The sequence below is a fragment of the Xenopus tropicalis genome, chromosome 1 (assembly GCF_000004195.4).
Source record: "Xenopus tropicalis strain Nigerian chromosome 1, UCB_Xtro_10.0, whole genome shotgun sequence".
In the NCBI taxonomy this organism is placed as follows: domain Eukaryota; kingdom Metazoa; phylum Chordata; class Amphibia; order Anura; family Pipidae; genus Xenopus; species Xenopus tropicalis.
The window spans coordinates 178785497-178801555 of record NC_030677.2 but is presented as its reverse complement, the minus strand read 5'-3'; the positions used below and the strand labels follow the sequence as shown (position 1 = coordinate 178801555).

The window sequence follows — 16059 nt, the reverse complement described above, 5'->3', positions numbered from 1 at the left end:
GATCCCTGTGCTCACTATAGCTAATCAACTGCTTATCTGTGTTTTCAGACTGCAAGCATCATTCATCTTCCTTAACAGACCAGGGTTTATATATATCCCTACTTCATTGCAGACGGGATCAATAGTAATGTGCTTATTTTGTCTGAACTGGCAGCTTTAACTTATGGTGAACCTAAAACCTGGCCTACTGAGGCTCTTGGTTTCTGCCCCAGTTTTACAGATAGGCCTAATGGGATCCAGAGACTTATCCCTTCCTGTCTTTTTGTTCCTCCATCTACCATGGCTACAAGATGGTGATAATGTGATATGATATACCGTATTTTTCGGACCATAAGACGCACCGGACCATAAGACGCACCAGTTTTTAGAGAAGGGAAATGAAGAAAAAAAGATTCTGAAACAAATACTGTCCTAAAATATTTTATGTGCATTAAAAGTGAACCTGTACCAGCAGCACCCAACATATTGCCCCCCACCTGTACTAGCAGCACCCAACATATTGCCCCCCACCTGTACCAGCAGCACCCAACATATTGTCCCCATCTGTACCAGCATATAGCCTACAGATATACTTTAAAAAAATGTTTTTACTTGCCCGTGTGGTCTCCGTGCAGGGCCCTCCTCTATTCACCGGCGCTTAGCTGTGGCGCTGTGCGCATGCACAATGACGCGCATGCCCATACGCATGCGCGTCATTGTGCATGCGCACAGCGCCACAGCTAAGCGCCGGTGAATAGAGGAGGGCCCTGCACGGAGACCACACGGGCAAGTAAAAACATTTTTTTAAAGTATATTCGGACCATAAGACGCAGGGACTTTTCCCCCCCACTTCTGGGGGAAAAAAAGTGCGTCTTATGGTCCGAAAAATACGGTAGGTCTCTTACATTATCTTGGTATCTGCCTGTGCTTGATTTAACTCTGTGCACAGCAACATCAATCAGATTAGAATGCCTGTGACACTATGTAAACTATAGATTTACCAATGGTCGTATTTGTTTTTCAAGCTATTTATTCATTTTAACAAAGTGAACTTTTTGCCATTTATGCATGAAAACCACAAAAAACATCTAAAGGCTGGGGAGGTCATACAGGAGTCAATGGAAACTATCCTTGGCAAATTGGAACAATCTTTATTTTATTTGTGGTTTTAGAGGTTTTTTTTTTTTTTTTTTTTTCAAATTAGTAAGTGCATGAAAATTCTTACAAAAACAAAAAAAATGGGATTTTGGGATCTTTAGTAAGAATTTTCATGTGCTTGCAAATGCTAAAAACCCTGAAAACATTGAAAACCATGAATAAAAAAAAAAGATTATTACCATTGACTTCTACATGACTGTGGCGGCTTTTACATGGTGTATATTACATTTGTTTTTTTTGTGTGCTTTTGACACATAATAAATTTGTGTTTTTTTACACAAAAAAATTGTGTTTTAGCACAAAAAACATGAATCGTGAAAAAAAAATGTGACCATTGGTAAATCTTCCCTAAACTTTACAGTGAAACCAATGAGGTGCATTATAAAGCTATTGAATGATGTATGCCAACTGGGTATTCTACATCTGCCTTGCAGTGCTGGGTTTCGAGTCCAGCATGGAGACTATCTGCAAGGAGTTTGTATATGTGGTTTCCGAAAACATTTAAATAACATACAGGCAGGTTAACTGGATTCTGATAATGTGAATGTGATAGGGACCGTAGATTGTAATCTCCCCTAGGCTGGGACTGATGTGACTGATGGTATAATCTCTGAAAAATTCTGCAGAAATGTGCACTATATATGTCTATGAAGATTTTCATTCATCCAGGTCATGGTATATCTAGTATAAATAAATCTAAAGCAACTGGACTTGTTAAGAAATCATTGAAGACGTTTCACTACTCATCCGAGCAGCTTCTTCAGTTCCTGAAGTAGCTGCTCGGATGAGTAGTGAAACGTCTTCAATGATTTCTTAAGAAGTCCAGTTGCTTTTAGATTTATTTATACTAGATAGGTGCACTATATAAATAACAGCCAGTAATAATGATAATAAAAGTTGAAAGGTTTAAACAAATGCTTGATCAAAGTAGGTGGAGCAGGAAAATACTAAACGCATCCTATCCCAGTGAGGAGCATTCATATTAACAGGAACACAGCACAGAGCAGACGTTTTGGGGGTGCTTCCATTCTCTCATGTAATTTAGAAACCATTTGATAACTGTTATTTATACACAATCTTCTTTCAGATAGCAAACGAAGGTGAAATACAAGTGCTAACAAATGACAGCCGAGCTCTTTTCTATGACACCCTGTGTAGTCTCGCTAGTCCTGAGCGATTAGATACACGTGGATATAGCCCACTGATTGATGTAGCCGAGAAATATGCCTTCTCTCTCCTTAGTGGAGTGGAATGTGGATCTTCAGGTGAAAGGTAAATAAAATATTACATCACATATTTATTTATTTTATACCTTTTATGTGCATGTGTACAGCCATGTGGTAAGTCTTTAATAATATAACACTAGTTTATGTGAAACCTAGGACTACCTCCAGAAGGTCCAGTAGGTGTACACAAGGAAATGTAGAGTAAAAGATACACTGCAATGTTTCAGATATTATTCCACCCATATGTTTTTCATCCAACATATGTGGCTTAGCTGCTGTCCCATGCGGATGAATCCCCAACGTAAGCAGAACCTTACTGCTTACTCACGGATGGGACAGTCACATGAATAACCAGCTTTGAACTTTTTTTCATGTCCCTCTGATGGATTTGTGTTTGCTTGTTTGTAACAGAATGTATTTGATGGAAACTGTCCTTAACCACAAACACGTGATATTAGAAATCTTTAACCACAAGTTTCTGTTTCCATTTTTTTTGTTTATGATAACTTGCTGTGCTCTGCAGAGATCATATACTCGGTAATGAGCTTTAGTCCTTCCATTAAAGTCATATCAGCATTCATTCTCATACAGGTCCTTTTCAAAAAATTAGCATATTGTGATAAAGTTCATTATTTTCTGTAATGTACTGATAGACATTAGACTTTCATATATTTTAGATTCATTACACACAACTGAAGTAGTTCAAGCCTTTTCTTGTTTTAATATTGATGATTGTGGCATACAGCTCATGAAAACCCAAAATTCCTATCTCAAAAAATTAGCATATCATGAAAAGGTTCTCTAAACAAGCTATTAACCTAATCATCTGAATCAACTAATTAACTCTAAAAACCTGCAAAAGATTCCTGAGGCTTTTAAAAACTCCCAGCCTGGTTCATTACTCAAAACCGCAATCATGGGTAAGACTGCCGACCTGACTGCTGTCCAGAAGGCCATCATTGACACCCTCAAGCAAGAGGGTAAGACACAAAAAGAAATTTCTGAACAAATAGGCTGTTCCCAGAGTGCTGTATCAAGGCACCTCAGTGGGAAGTCTGTGGGAAGGAAAAAGTGTGGCAGAAAACGCTGCACAACGAGAAGAGGTGACTGGGCCCTGAGGAAGATTGTGGAGAAGGACCGATTCCTGACCTTGGGGGACCTGCGGAAGCAGTGGACTGAGTCTGGAGTAGAAACATCCAGAGCCACCGTGTACAGGCGTGTGCAGGAAATGGGCTACAGGTGCTGCATTCCCCAGGTCAAGCCACTTTTGAACCAGAAACAGCGGCAGAAGCGCCTGACCTGGGCTACAGAGAAGCAGCACTGGACTGTTGCTCAGTGGTCCAAAGTATGCCATTCGGAAATCAAGGTGCCAGAGTCTGGAGGAAGACTGGGGAGAGGGAAATGCCAAAATGCCTGAAGTCCAGTGTCAAGTACCCACAGTCAGTGATGGTCTGGGGTGCCATGTCAGCTGCTGGTGTTGGTCCACTGTGTTTTATCAAGGGCAGGGTCAATGCAGCTAGCTATCAGGAGATTTTGGAGCACTTCATGCTTCCATCTGCTGAAAAGCTTTATGGAGATGAAGATTTCATTTTTCAGCACGACCTGGCACCTGCTCACAGTGCCAAAACCACTGGTAAATGGTTTACTGACCATGGTATTACTGTGCTCAATTGGCCTGCCAACTCTCCTGACCTGAACCCCATAGAGAATCTGTGGGATATTGTGAAGAGAAAGTTGAGAGACACAAGACCCAACACTCTGGATGAGCTTAAGGCCGCTATTGAAGCATCCTGGGCCTCCATAACACCTGAGCAGTGCCACAGGCTGATTGCCTCCATGCCACGCCACATTGAAGCAGTCATTTCTGCAAAAGGATTCCCGACCAAGTATTGAATGCATAACTGAACATAATTATTTGAAGGTTGACTTTTTTTGTATTAAAAACACTTTTCTTTTATTGGGCGGATGAAATATGCTAATTTTTTGAGATAGGAATTTTGGGTTTTCATGAGCTGTATGCCACAATCATCAATATTAAAACAAGAAAAGGCTTGAACTACTTCAGTTGTGTGTAATGAATCTAAAATATATGAAAGTCTAATGTTTATCAGTACATTACAGAAAATAATGAACTTTATCACAATATGCTAATTTTTTGAAAAGGACCTGTATATTCATACATATTTGGCAAAACTCATTTTTTAGTATGTTTATTTTTTTATGTTTATTTAGCAAACTATGCTACGTGGAACAGTTGTAAATGTCATATTCTAAGGATAACTGCAAAGGCAACAGTCCTGTTAAGGCTTATGTACATTTCTCATTGTACTTTGCTACAACAATACAATACTTGACATAGCAATGAGTAATGAGTAAACGTCTGCTTGTTGTCACTCCTTTGCTGTAATAGTAAGAATAGTTATTGTAATAATGCATTACTTGGTCACATAACATGAAACGCGAGAGTTTACATTTCAGAGTGGATATCTGTTTGTGCCAGGGACCATGCAATGGTTTTGGTGCAGGTAAGGAAGAAGGCTGGTGCCAGTGCAGGGGAATGAATCAGCCCCATGTGGCATCAGCCTACACGTGTAATTAAGACCTTTAGGTATAACATATGCATAAGCTGAGTAGTGCATGTTAGACAGTATGGTGTTCTTAATTAGGCTTAGAGGAGTAGTAATAACTCTGGCTAGCCCTAGGAAATTATTTATAAATATATAATAAGCACATGACTGACTGCTGATTCTCTTTGGATTTACTAGAGATGGAAACCACTAAAAGTGCAAACTAGAAACCTATAGAATCTGATACTCTGAGCAGGGCATCAGGAATCATGGGTCTCTCTCTAGAAAATGGGATGGCGTAAGCGTGGGTGGGGCTTTGGCAGATCAAGTATGGGGTTTTAATATAATGGGTGTGACAGTGTTGGAGCAGGGGCATGGTTATACATTTGTGTGCAGAGGGCCCTGTCAATACCCTGTGCCACACCTCTCACAACTCTGGTCATGCCCATTCCCACACCTTGTGTCTCAACCCTTTCTCCTTGTAGATTGTAAGCTCTTTGGGGCAGGGCTCTCTTCACCTCTTGTATCGGTTATTGATTGCTTTATATGTTACTCTGTAAGTCCAATGTATGTAACCCACTTATTGTACAGCGCTGCGGAATATGTTGGCGCTTTATAAATAAATGTTAATGTAAATGTAATGTAAGTCAAGTGCGGCCCCAATAAAAGAAGGGACATAAATACATTACTCCACCCCAGCAAGTGTGGGACTGTCCAAACCATGGGGGTGTGCTGCACATATTGCATTGCTTTAAAACCAACAGGGGTCATTTATAAACACTGGGCAAATTTACACCTGGGCAGTAACTCATGACAACCAATCAGGTGATTGCTTTCAGTGTTTAATCTGCAGCTGACTGGAAAAATCTAGCCATTATGGGTTACTTCCCAGGTGCAAATTTGCCTAGTGTTTATAAATGAGTCCCACTGTGTCCTACTATGCATTAAAGACTGGTTTTATTGCACTTACAACCTTAGGTGCCACACAGGGCTTATTCTTAGCCTGCAGAAAACTGAGGCCAAGAATCAGCCCCATTGCTGGCACCAGCTTCCTACCTTGCCTGGAAGCATTGTCTCCACCTGGGTGCAGATGTGGCAGATATCAGCTGTAAATGCAAATTTTCACTATTTTTACCGATATCCTCCACGTCTGCATGCACCCAGGTAGTGCTTCCAGGTGCAGGCCAGGTAGGAGGCTGGTTCCAGTGTAGGGGCTGGTTCTTGGCCTCTGTTTACGCAGGTTGTGAATCAGCCCTGTATGCCACTAGCCTTACATTTCAGAATCATAATCTAAACCTGCAGGCAGCCTGTTTTGCTCTTATTTAGATCTCATCAGTGCAAGAAATTGGAACGTGGCTTCTGTAGGGCAGGGCTTGGAAGAACAAACAAATAGAAGAACAAGCAAGGTTAGGATGAGGTGGACTAAAACAAGCAGAAAAGCTCTGCCACTGTATGTTAAATAGAGTAAAATCCTTCTTAAACAGAAGGTATTCACATGCATTCGCTTACATAGCTAAAACCAAATCTCCCAGTCTTGGATTTACAGCTATAATATAAAATCTTTGGATTAAATGTGTAACATGAGGCATATCAGCAGCATCTAGACCATAATTGGGAAATACAGTACATCCTTACTGTTCTCTCTCAGTTCCCTAGTAGTTTATGTATCTCTCCCTAGTAGTTTATGTATCTCTATATTCTCCTTTGCATCTTGCATTATTTTACATGTGGCTGTATCTGCACTACTATAATCTCCATTCAAACGGAGAGCACTTTCTCCAATGCAGAACTTCCCGTGGTTGCCTCATGCCCCTGGAATTATATTATATCTACATTGTATCATGATTTATTAATCAAGCTTTAGGCATATGTCCTTTAGGGAAATATCTTAGTAATGATCCATGCATCATTTGAGAGTGGCACTGCTGTCAGCTGTATAGTATTTTATTCAGCCAGAGGAATCCTTCCCCTTGGTGCTGAGCTACTTTATCAGTTCTGTTGTTGTTCCTATTTAGTGGAAAGTACTCACATGTGCTATATATGAGGTTTTCTACCATTTATACACCTTGGTGCATATTAAATAACCTCCTTGAATGACATAAATGTAATTCTGTTCCAGGATAGGGACAGGGGAAATGCCATTGCCACCTATGGATTTGAACAGAAAAACTGAGACAAAGAGGCAAAAAAGAGCACATCCCATCCCAATTCTAAATGGTTTTCAGACCCTTACCTGCATATACATTTCTCTGCCTACTCCCTGGAGCCCAGGTTTCTTTTAGTAACACCACAGTTAGTATATCAGCAAAAGTAGTTTCCAACTGTTTTTGAAATATAAAATAATAACCAATTTCCTGTCATGATATGCATTTCCCTTTTATCTATTATGACCAAAATCTAGCTGGGATTTTCCATAAGAACAAGACTGATTCTGATTTATTGTTGTACAAGCACCCCTCAGGCTTTGTCATTTCCTGACTTTCTGGCACACCATGGAAATTCTAACTCTCACTGTGTTTGATAAGAACCTTTAAGCACAGATTTAAAGACTTTTTCAAAATGATTGTTCCAATGTTTCCTTTAAGTCTATAAAAGTAATTGGAAATGGGGTCTTTTTTTATGTTAGAGAAAACTATAAACGGTTGTTTATCAAAGAGTACTGGGCCAAATTAAATAATATTGGATGATCTTCAATGGATAATCAGCAGATTAAAAAAGATGTATGTTAGATGGCTACTATGCAATAAGCTTTCCCTGATGAACTGTAGGTTTGGTTTATGGCACATATGGCATTTCTCAACTAGAAAAGAACCCAAGTGCATTTGTCCCTATAAAATACTATAAAATCTAATATAAGTATACAAGCCCATTCAACAACAAATGCATATATATATATATATATATATATATATATAAATATATATATATATATATATATATATATAAAGCCACATAACGGTCCGCACTCCAAACTCTCCATTCGGTTTCTTAGTGCCCGGGTGCTGCCAGGGAAATATTACATAGTATGAAACATATAGAAGGCGCACTCCAAGGTCTTTCATAAAAAGTCAAAAATCTTTATTTTCACATTGCCATCGGATCGATGTGATTGATCCAATGGCAATGTGAAAATAAAGATTTTTGACTTTTTATGAAAGACCTTGGAGTGCGCCTTCTATATGTTTCATACTATATATATATATATATATATATATATATATATATATATAAACATAGTGGCCCTATGTAGTATTCTTTCACCTGAACATTTAAGTGGGGGGAAACACGGCAATTAGTTGGACCCCGGGTTAAGCAATTCCTATTAAAGGGAGTAATTTTGGGAATTTAATTGCCGGCCCTGGAACTATTAAATGCTCAACAAAAATGCCTTGAATCAAGTCCTTGACCTAAAAGGTATTGCCTGAGAATGATCTTAAAAACATGTTCTACAGGGAAAAAAATTGTCATAGAAATTATAGAGCTTTTCTGTTTGGGAGTGCTCTGACATGCTGTCAGATTTGGATAGGTGCTGAGACACTGAGGTGCTTAAGGAAACATGCCTTGAGATTTCAATCTTATACCAGCAGAGAATTGCCCAGACCTGGACATGCTGCATGCCATTAACTGCAAGAATCTGCCTGTACCAGTGTTGCCAGATTGATTTCCATCATAGCAGGTGATGGGTGGCATTGCTGACTCTGGGTGTTTCCAATCACAATGTGTGCAATTATGTATGAGCATCAAGGGGATAGGGTCCAAAACCCATAAGTGTCTGCAGCTGGGGGATGTAAAGCTCCTATGTCAAACTGCAGACTTTTCCACTCATTGGGTTCATGAGTCAGTACAACTGTTGTAAGATGCTAAAAGTTACTATAATACTGTTGTTTTTGTTCAGATTTATTTTACAGTGTACTAGCTCCGTATTCTGTGTTTTACCAGGGGGAAGACTATTTTGGACACTTGCCCACACATTTCTATTAGTTCCTATCACTGGTATCCTCAGGAAATCAATGGCAAGACATTTCAAGGAAAGGATGGGGATTCCATTCAGGTTCCTGAGACATTTTTGACCGTTTCACCAATCAGTGCAGCAGAAGAAGGCTGTGCGTTTATCCATTTCACAGAGTACAGCAGCCAGCAGTGGTTTCTTACAAGTGGTACAGAAACCATATTAAATAACAAGGTACTTTATGACATAACCAAATGCACATTTCTTTTGCATGTATGTTAGCTTTTACACGTTCCACAAACCTTCAGTACTCATGCATGTTTATTTTTACTCTGAAGGTAGATTTGTTTCATTTTTCCAGGAACTGTGTTGCCTGGAGCAGAAGAACAGCATGAACAGCATGTTACTCATTTTATTATTAGTCATGTTCTACCCTATTTAAAGCTCTGTACAAAGTATGCACATAGAGATTCTAGCAAGTCAGTTAAAGCTCCACACAAATTGGCCTGGGTTCTGTGTGTATATTAATGCCCCTTTAATAATATGATATTATCAAGTCTATACTGTAAACAAGAACAGCCAGAAAAATATAATGTAAATGCTCTATTGAGACTGAATGCATCTGTACTTCTGTTTGGCTCTTTTTGTACAACAGTTATTAGTGGTGTTTTTTGCTTTTTGCATTAATGTAATTTGCATATTTTATTATATAATTGTACCATCATTCGTACCATTCATCATTTTTTTTTGCTTGCAAAAATCAAAACTCTTGCCTTCCAAAAAAAGTATTGAATTCCACCTAGTCATTGTGTTTGTGCTTTAAATTACAGTATCTGCCCCACCCAGGGCTGCCATCAGAAATCACGGGGCCCCTCACAACAAAATTTTCTGGGCCCCCCTCCTCCCACGCCCCCACTGGCCCCTCCCCCAGTGACCCCTCCCATCAATACAAAGGACATACAGACATTGGTAGCCAAGGCCCCCTAAAACTTTGGTAGCCAGGACTCCCCTAAAACATTGGTGGCCAGGAGTTACGTTTTGCATTGGTGCCAGGGCAGGTACCCCCTAAATCATTGCTAGCCAGCCCAGGGCCCCCTAAAACATTGGTGGTCCTCCCCTAAATTACCCATACTATGGCCTGCTCCCCGCTGCTTCCTTCCACATCCTTTGGCTCCCCCCCATCCCCCCCCCAGCATCCTCCTGTTTCTTCCCAGGCCACCCAAGCATCCTCCTGCTCCCCCCCCAGCATCCTTCTGCTTCCTCCCAGGCCCCCCAAGCATCCTCCGGCTCCCCCAAGCAGCCTCCTGTTCCCCCTCAGCATGCTGCTTCCTCCAGGGCCCCCCCCCAAGCATCCTCCAGCTCCCCCCCAGCATCCTTCAGCTTCCCCCAGGGCCCCCCCCCAAGCATCCTTCAGCTTCCCCCAGGACCCCCAAGCATCTTCCAGTTCCCCCCTTCCCTACCCCCAGGGGCCTCCTGCTTCCTCCGGTTCCGGTGGTGTCCTTCGCTATATGCCGCGGCTCCCCGCTACTTCTGCGCTTTTATAAGGTTGCACCCCATGCGTGTGACACCAGTACGCACGGATGCAACCTTATAAAAGCGCAGATGTAGCGGGGAGCTGCGGCACATAGCGGAGGACACAAATAAAGAAAGGGCTCATACTTGATTAAAGGGGGCCTGAGCTAACAAAACTCTAGCACGGCCGGGCCCCCTTTAAAGTAAAGTCCATGGTACCACAGCTGGGCATATGTCTACTTTGCTCAACCAGGTTTACTTTATTGCTCTGCTCATACAGGAGACCTATTTAGACAAATAAAGGGATATAGATAAATGGAGTGCTATCTGATTGTAGCAACTTCCAATACCCCCAATAGGGGTCGCCTAAGACCATCAGAAAACACATATTTCCGATGGTCTTAGGAATCGAGACACGGCTTCTCTATGGTTGGAGGTCACCACAACATAAGGAACTGTATTAAAGGGTTGTGGCATTAGGAAGGTTGAGAACCACAGGTTTAAAGGTTCTCCTTAGATTCTGGGCACACATGAGCAGTAAGCATTCAGTGATGTGATAAGTAAGCATATGCACATGTACAGATAGCTTTCAGCGGCTTCTGGAGAGTATTTGCGCATGTGCATGATGTCACTTCTGGTAGCGCACACACACAAGTGACATCACTTCTGGTTAGCAGAAAAAAATGTTGGTTCCCCCAAATTCCAATCGACCAGGACTGACAGCTCTGAAGAGCTTATTTTCACAAATAGAAACTTCTGAACTGCCCATCAGGGTCCAGTGACCTGTCTGTGGATAGTCTGTGGATAGTTCAACCCCAAGCTTCAGGCCCTTCAAGTAGAACTTGGGCAGGACAGTACCCCTTAGTTTGTACACTTGAATCCCTGGGTTGGTACACTAAGGTCTCTAATCCTTCTACTTACCTCATAGAGTGAGCCATAAAAGAGAATATGCGTACAACTAACTACTAGGTCTAACTCTGCCAAGCCCCCTTCCCGCCCAGGTGGGATTCAGAGAAGACAGAGCACATGTGAGCTTCCCCTTTTATACAACAGAACAGTGACATCTCATGGCCAGTCATTGAATTGCCAGTGGCATACTTTAACACAGGAAAAGGAAACAATGTCCCTTAGGACCCACTTAGCTGTCTAGACTAGGGGACTGCCTGAATCAACTGGTAACTACTTTTACAGTCCCCTACACAAATTTATGTATAATCCTTTAAGTACAGCTTTATAGACATGCTTTGAGTTTCTGCTGAACTGATCCTGTAAACAGCAACTTTCAACTCTCTTTGTGTGACTGCAGGTTTTATCTGTGAGCCTAAAGGGCCGCCCTTCCTACAGGATAGCTGACAGTAATGAAGTTGTCTACAGGATTCATGCAGCAGGGGATCGGATTATACCAAAGAAGTCACGTTGTCTTTTGTGGAATCAAGGTTTAGAACGGTAAAACCAAGAACTATTTTCTCTTAGAATTTACGAGCAGTGTGTGGAGTCCATAATAGGTCTGGGAATTCTGCTTTATCCCTTGTAGGCAGTAGACATGTGAATGTTTCCTGTGATAGGATAATGATCTCCCTTCTAGCTACAGTAAACAGAATTCGAAAATAATGCAACACTAGGGGGCTGATTTACTAACCCACGAATCCGACCCGAATTGGAAAAGTTCCGAATTGGAAAAGTTCCGACTTGAAAACGAACATTTTGCGACTTTTTCGTATGTTTTGCGATTTTTTCGGATTCTGTACGAATTTTTCGTTACCAATACGATTTTTGCGTAAAAACGCGAGTTTTTCGTATCCATTACGAAAGTTGCGTAAAAAGTTGCGCATTGTTCGTAGCGTTAAAACTTACGCGAAAAGTTGCGCATTTTTCGTAGCGTTAAAACTTAACGCTACGAAAAATGCGCAACTTTTCGCGTAAGTTTTAACGCTACGAAAAATGCGCAACTTTTTACGCAACTTTCGTAATGGATACGAAAACTCGCGTTTTTACGCAAAAATCGTATTGGTAACGAAAAATTCGTAAAGAATCCGAAAAAATCGCAAAACATACGAAAAAATCACAAAATACCGATCATTACGAAAAAAACGCAATCGGACTCCATTCGACCCGTTCGTGGGTAAGTAAATCAGCCCCCAAGAGGCAGCACAGAGTGATTTTATAGTGTTGACCAGTTCTGCTTCATGCAGTTGCAGAGTTAAGAGATATACAAATGTATAAAGAGAAACCTGTTTCATCTCCAGCCCAAGATTGCTCTTCTTTCTATGGTTCATGATCCACATGCAACTGATCCTTGAGTGCATAAAGACAGAGCAGATCCTCTGAATACTAATGGGCAATTATGCTCATGGTGATATGTTTTTAAAAAGGAATGTATGGTTAAAAAGTGGATACAAGTCATTCGACATAATAATCTCTTCTTTCTTTGTCTCTGGCCAATACATGTCAAGCATAATTTTTGCAAAAAGATCAAGGACCATGTTTCTATGACTTTCCTTTTTTACATACAGCCTTTACAGCTTTAAGCATTGTTGGGTAGATCCTGACGTTCTGCTGATGCCTTCCCAGCTGCATTTGCACAGACCACAATATTCTTGTTATGCAGGCGAGAATATAAATAGTGCGTGTCCTGTAGCAGTTTGCCCCCTATGACTTTACACAGATGAGCCGAGGGCTGTCAGCAGGATCCTCCTGTGTCACTTCTTAAAATCAGTTTTATGGTGTGGCCACTTAGCACGAACTGACACATCAATCATTTCTGCTGTCAGCAAATTCACCAGGTTCACTGGGTTTGTTGTCCTATTGCTTTGTATCACAGTGTTCAATTTATGGATGTAAATAACTATATGGAACTTTGCAAAAAATAAATTGAATAATTATTAAATTAATATTTGCAGAAATATAAGTAGATTGTACCATTTTATAGTCAGATTTTTACATGCTATTGCAATTTTCCCCTAGTTGCACCCTTTCTGGCACTCTGCTCCCTGCATAACTCCTAAATCACTATGACTTTTGGCTAGATTGTTGCACTAAGGGCTGTTTATGTATGCCATGTGTTTTGTAGGTGGATGTCAGATAGAGAGTTATGCAGGGTGGTATCTGATACAACAGACTATGTGGAATGTGCCTGCTCACACATGTCTTCCTATGCTGTGCTTGCTCATACTGACCGACTTTCCTCGTACAATGAAGCCTTTTTCTTTGCTGGATTCATCTGTATTTCAGGTAAGTAATTGGCAGATATAGAGAATAACTGCACCCCAATCCCAGTGCAAGCTAAAGATATAAGTGCTTGTTTGCTAACACGAGGCATATGTGCCAAGCGCCAAGCGCAAATTTCCATGATTTTTACTTGCAATGCAGCATTTTTTCCTAGATTTCCAACATAATTGCAGGTAACTGCTAAGTAGAATGTATCACAATTTGCATGCAATCAGTGTGGAAGTAGAGGGCATTTATAATGTAATTCAAGGGTTGCAAGACTTTGTACCCACAACACTCGGGGCAAGTCCTAGATGCCATACCTCCCCAAAGTAGTTGTTAATTGTAGGGCTTCTTGGCTTCTGTGCACCCTGCACTTTACTCCCTGCACCTAATCCAAGTGCAAGTGGTGTTTTTGGGCAAGGTACAAAGATAGAAGCATGTATAAATGCAAGTATGCTTGAAAATAGCATCTGTATAGATGGAATTTTGTGTGCAGTGTTTCACTTGATCACTTGATTGTGTCAGCTAATTAAAGTTCTTCACATTGGCATATATGGACTACCTGCCCCATAATGCAGTTTAATGCAGTGCTTTTCTAACATGAGGATAGCAAGGGTAACTAGAACTAAGCAAGCACTAAACTAAAGTGCTTTTTGATGCCATTTTGTGCTACACCGTATAGTCTTTACTTACAGGGGGCAGGACGGCAGTTAGCTCTTGTTCCCTCATTAATCCTACACATTTGTTATGTTTGCCAGTCTTTCCTAAGCTTGTAGGCCATGTCCCCCTTTCATGGGAACCTTTTTAACTTGCAGTCAATTATAATCCCCATTTTCCTGCAGTATTGTGATTCATGGTGCAGGCAGCCACAAAGCCACAAAGCCAACTGTCTTTGCACATGGGCAGTAACCCGTAGCAACTAAGTAGTGACTGTTTGTTTTCAGTCAGCTGCAGGGTAAACAATTAAAGCAAACTTTGATTGGTTGCCATGGGTTACTGTGCAGGGGCAAATTTTCCCAGTGTTTATAAATGAGATCCATTTAATGACATTAATTTAGGGTTGGATGAATAGTCTAATCCAGTACTATCCAACATTGTAGCCAGTGGTAGCTGAAAAATCCACTAAATAAAATGCTTATATTATGAGAAATGAAAAGTCTGTAGCATCACCTGGCAGCGTTGGGGTAATAAAAATATCTTGGGACCAGTGTAGAGCCTGTGGCCTCTCGTGGGGGCAGGACTGGCCTAATGCATTGCAGCTGACTGGTCTAGGTGTAGGAACCTGGCTTATAGGAAAGTGGTGTGGTTCCTTCTAGTTCCATTACCTAACAACCAGGCAGTGGTTTGAAAGTGAAACAGGAATATAAATAGAGGAGGGCCTAAATAGAAAGAAAAGTAAAAAAAAGTAACAATACAAAAGTTAACCTGAAGGTGAACAACCCCTTTAAGGGGGTGCTAGATGAGCTGCCTTGAAAAGTGGATATTGTATCAATGATGTACTGATGAAAGCAGCTATTCCATAACTAAAGATGCTCACTGCTGCTCCAAGACTGAAATATTATTTTCTGTGCAGGTTTTACCCTGGCCATTCTTTCCCAGTTATTCTGCACCCGATCTACCATGTTTGCAGCAAAACTTCTTACTCACTTTAGGGTTTCCTGTCTTGGCACTCAGGTAAGCATTACCCTTCACTGCTACAGTATCTGTTCCGTTATTGATCTTAAACTGGTTTAGGATAAGCACTGAGAGCCTTCTTAATGCAGAAAGTATTCACATACCTTATGCTATTACACATAGCACTGTCTTAAGGCCAAAAATTAAAAGCTTTGACCTTTATTTAATATACTGTAGGAGGAGACATTCAAATGACTCTTTAATGCCTCTGTGGCCAACTGAAAATCCAGAACTGCTGGTTATTAGCATAGATACAGTGTAATAATTAATATATATATATATATATATATATATATATACTCTATATATATATCCAGACTTAATTCTTAAGCAAAGGTCAAAGCCTTTTGTTTTAAGGCAGTGCTATGTGTGAGGCATGTCTGTTGTAAGAAAGCTCTCAGTTCTTGTCTTTTTCTTTGCTGGATTAGCATAAACTGCTTAGTGTGATTATGTAGTAATATATAATTTCAATTGCTTTCCTGTACAATTCCAAATTATTTTAACACACATTATATATATATATATATATATATATATATAAGTATTAAATTATGTTTTAAAGTAATTAAAATATAATGTACTATGGCTCTGCACTGGTAAAGTTGTGTGTTTACTTCAGAAATGCTACTATAGTTTATATAAATACCCTGCTGTGTAGCCATGTGGGCAGCCATTCACAGCATAAAAAGGAAAATAGGCACAGGTTATACAGCAGATAACAGATAAGCTATGTAGAATACAGAGGTGTTTTACTGAGCTTATCTGTTATCTGCTATATAAACTG

At 40.5% G+C, this 16059-nt stretch overlaps 1 protein-coding gene across 1 annotated transcript in view; it reads left to right on the top strand.

Moving 5' to 3' along the window:
• Nucleotides 1-16059, top strand: part of adgrv1 (adhesion G protein-coupled receptor V1) — a 198323-nt gene that overhangs the window by 117227 nt on the left and 65037 nt on the right. The window contains exons 79-83 of the mRNA XM_031893453.1: nucleotides 2225-2409; nucleotides 8870-9113; nucleotides 11698-11837; nucleotides 13462-13622; nucleotides 15175-15275. Of these exons, the coding sequence (XP_031749313.1) occupies nucleotides 2225-2409; nucleotides 8870-9113; nucleotides 11698-11837; nucleotides 13462-13622; nucleotides 15175-15275 (831 nt within the window). The remainder of the gene's footprint in view (nucleotides 1-2224; nucleotides 2410-8869; nucleotides 9114-11697; nucleotides 11838-13461; nucleotides 13623-15174; nucleotides 15276-16059) is intronic.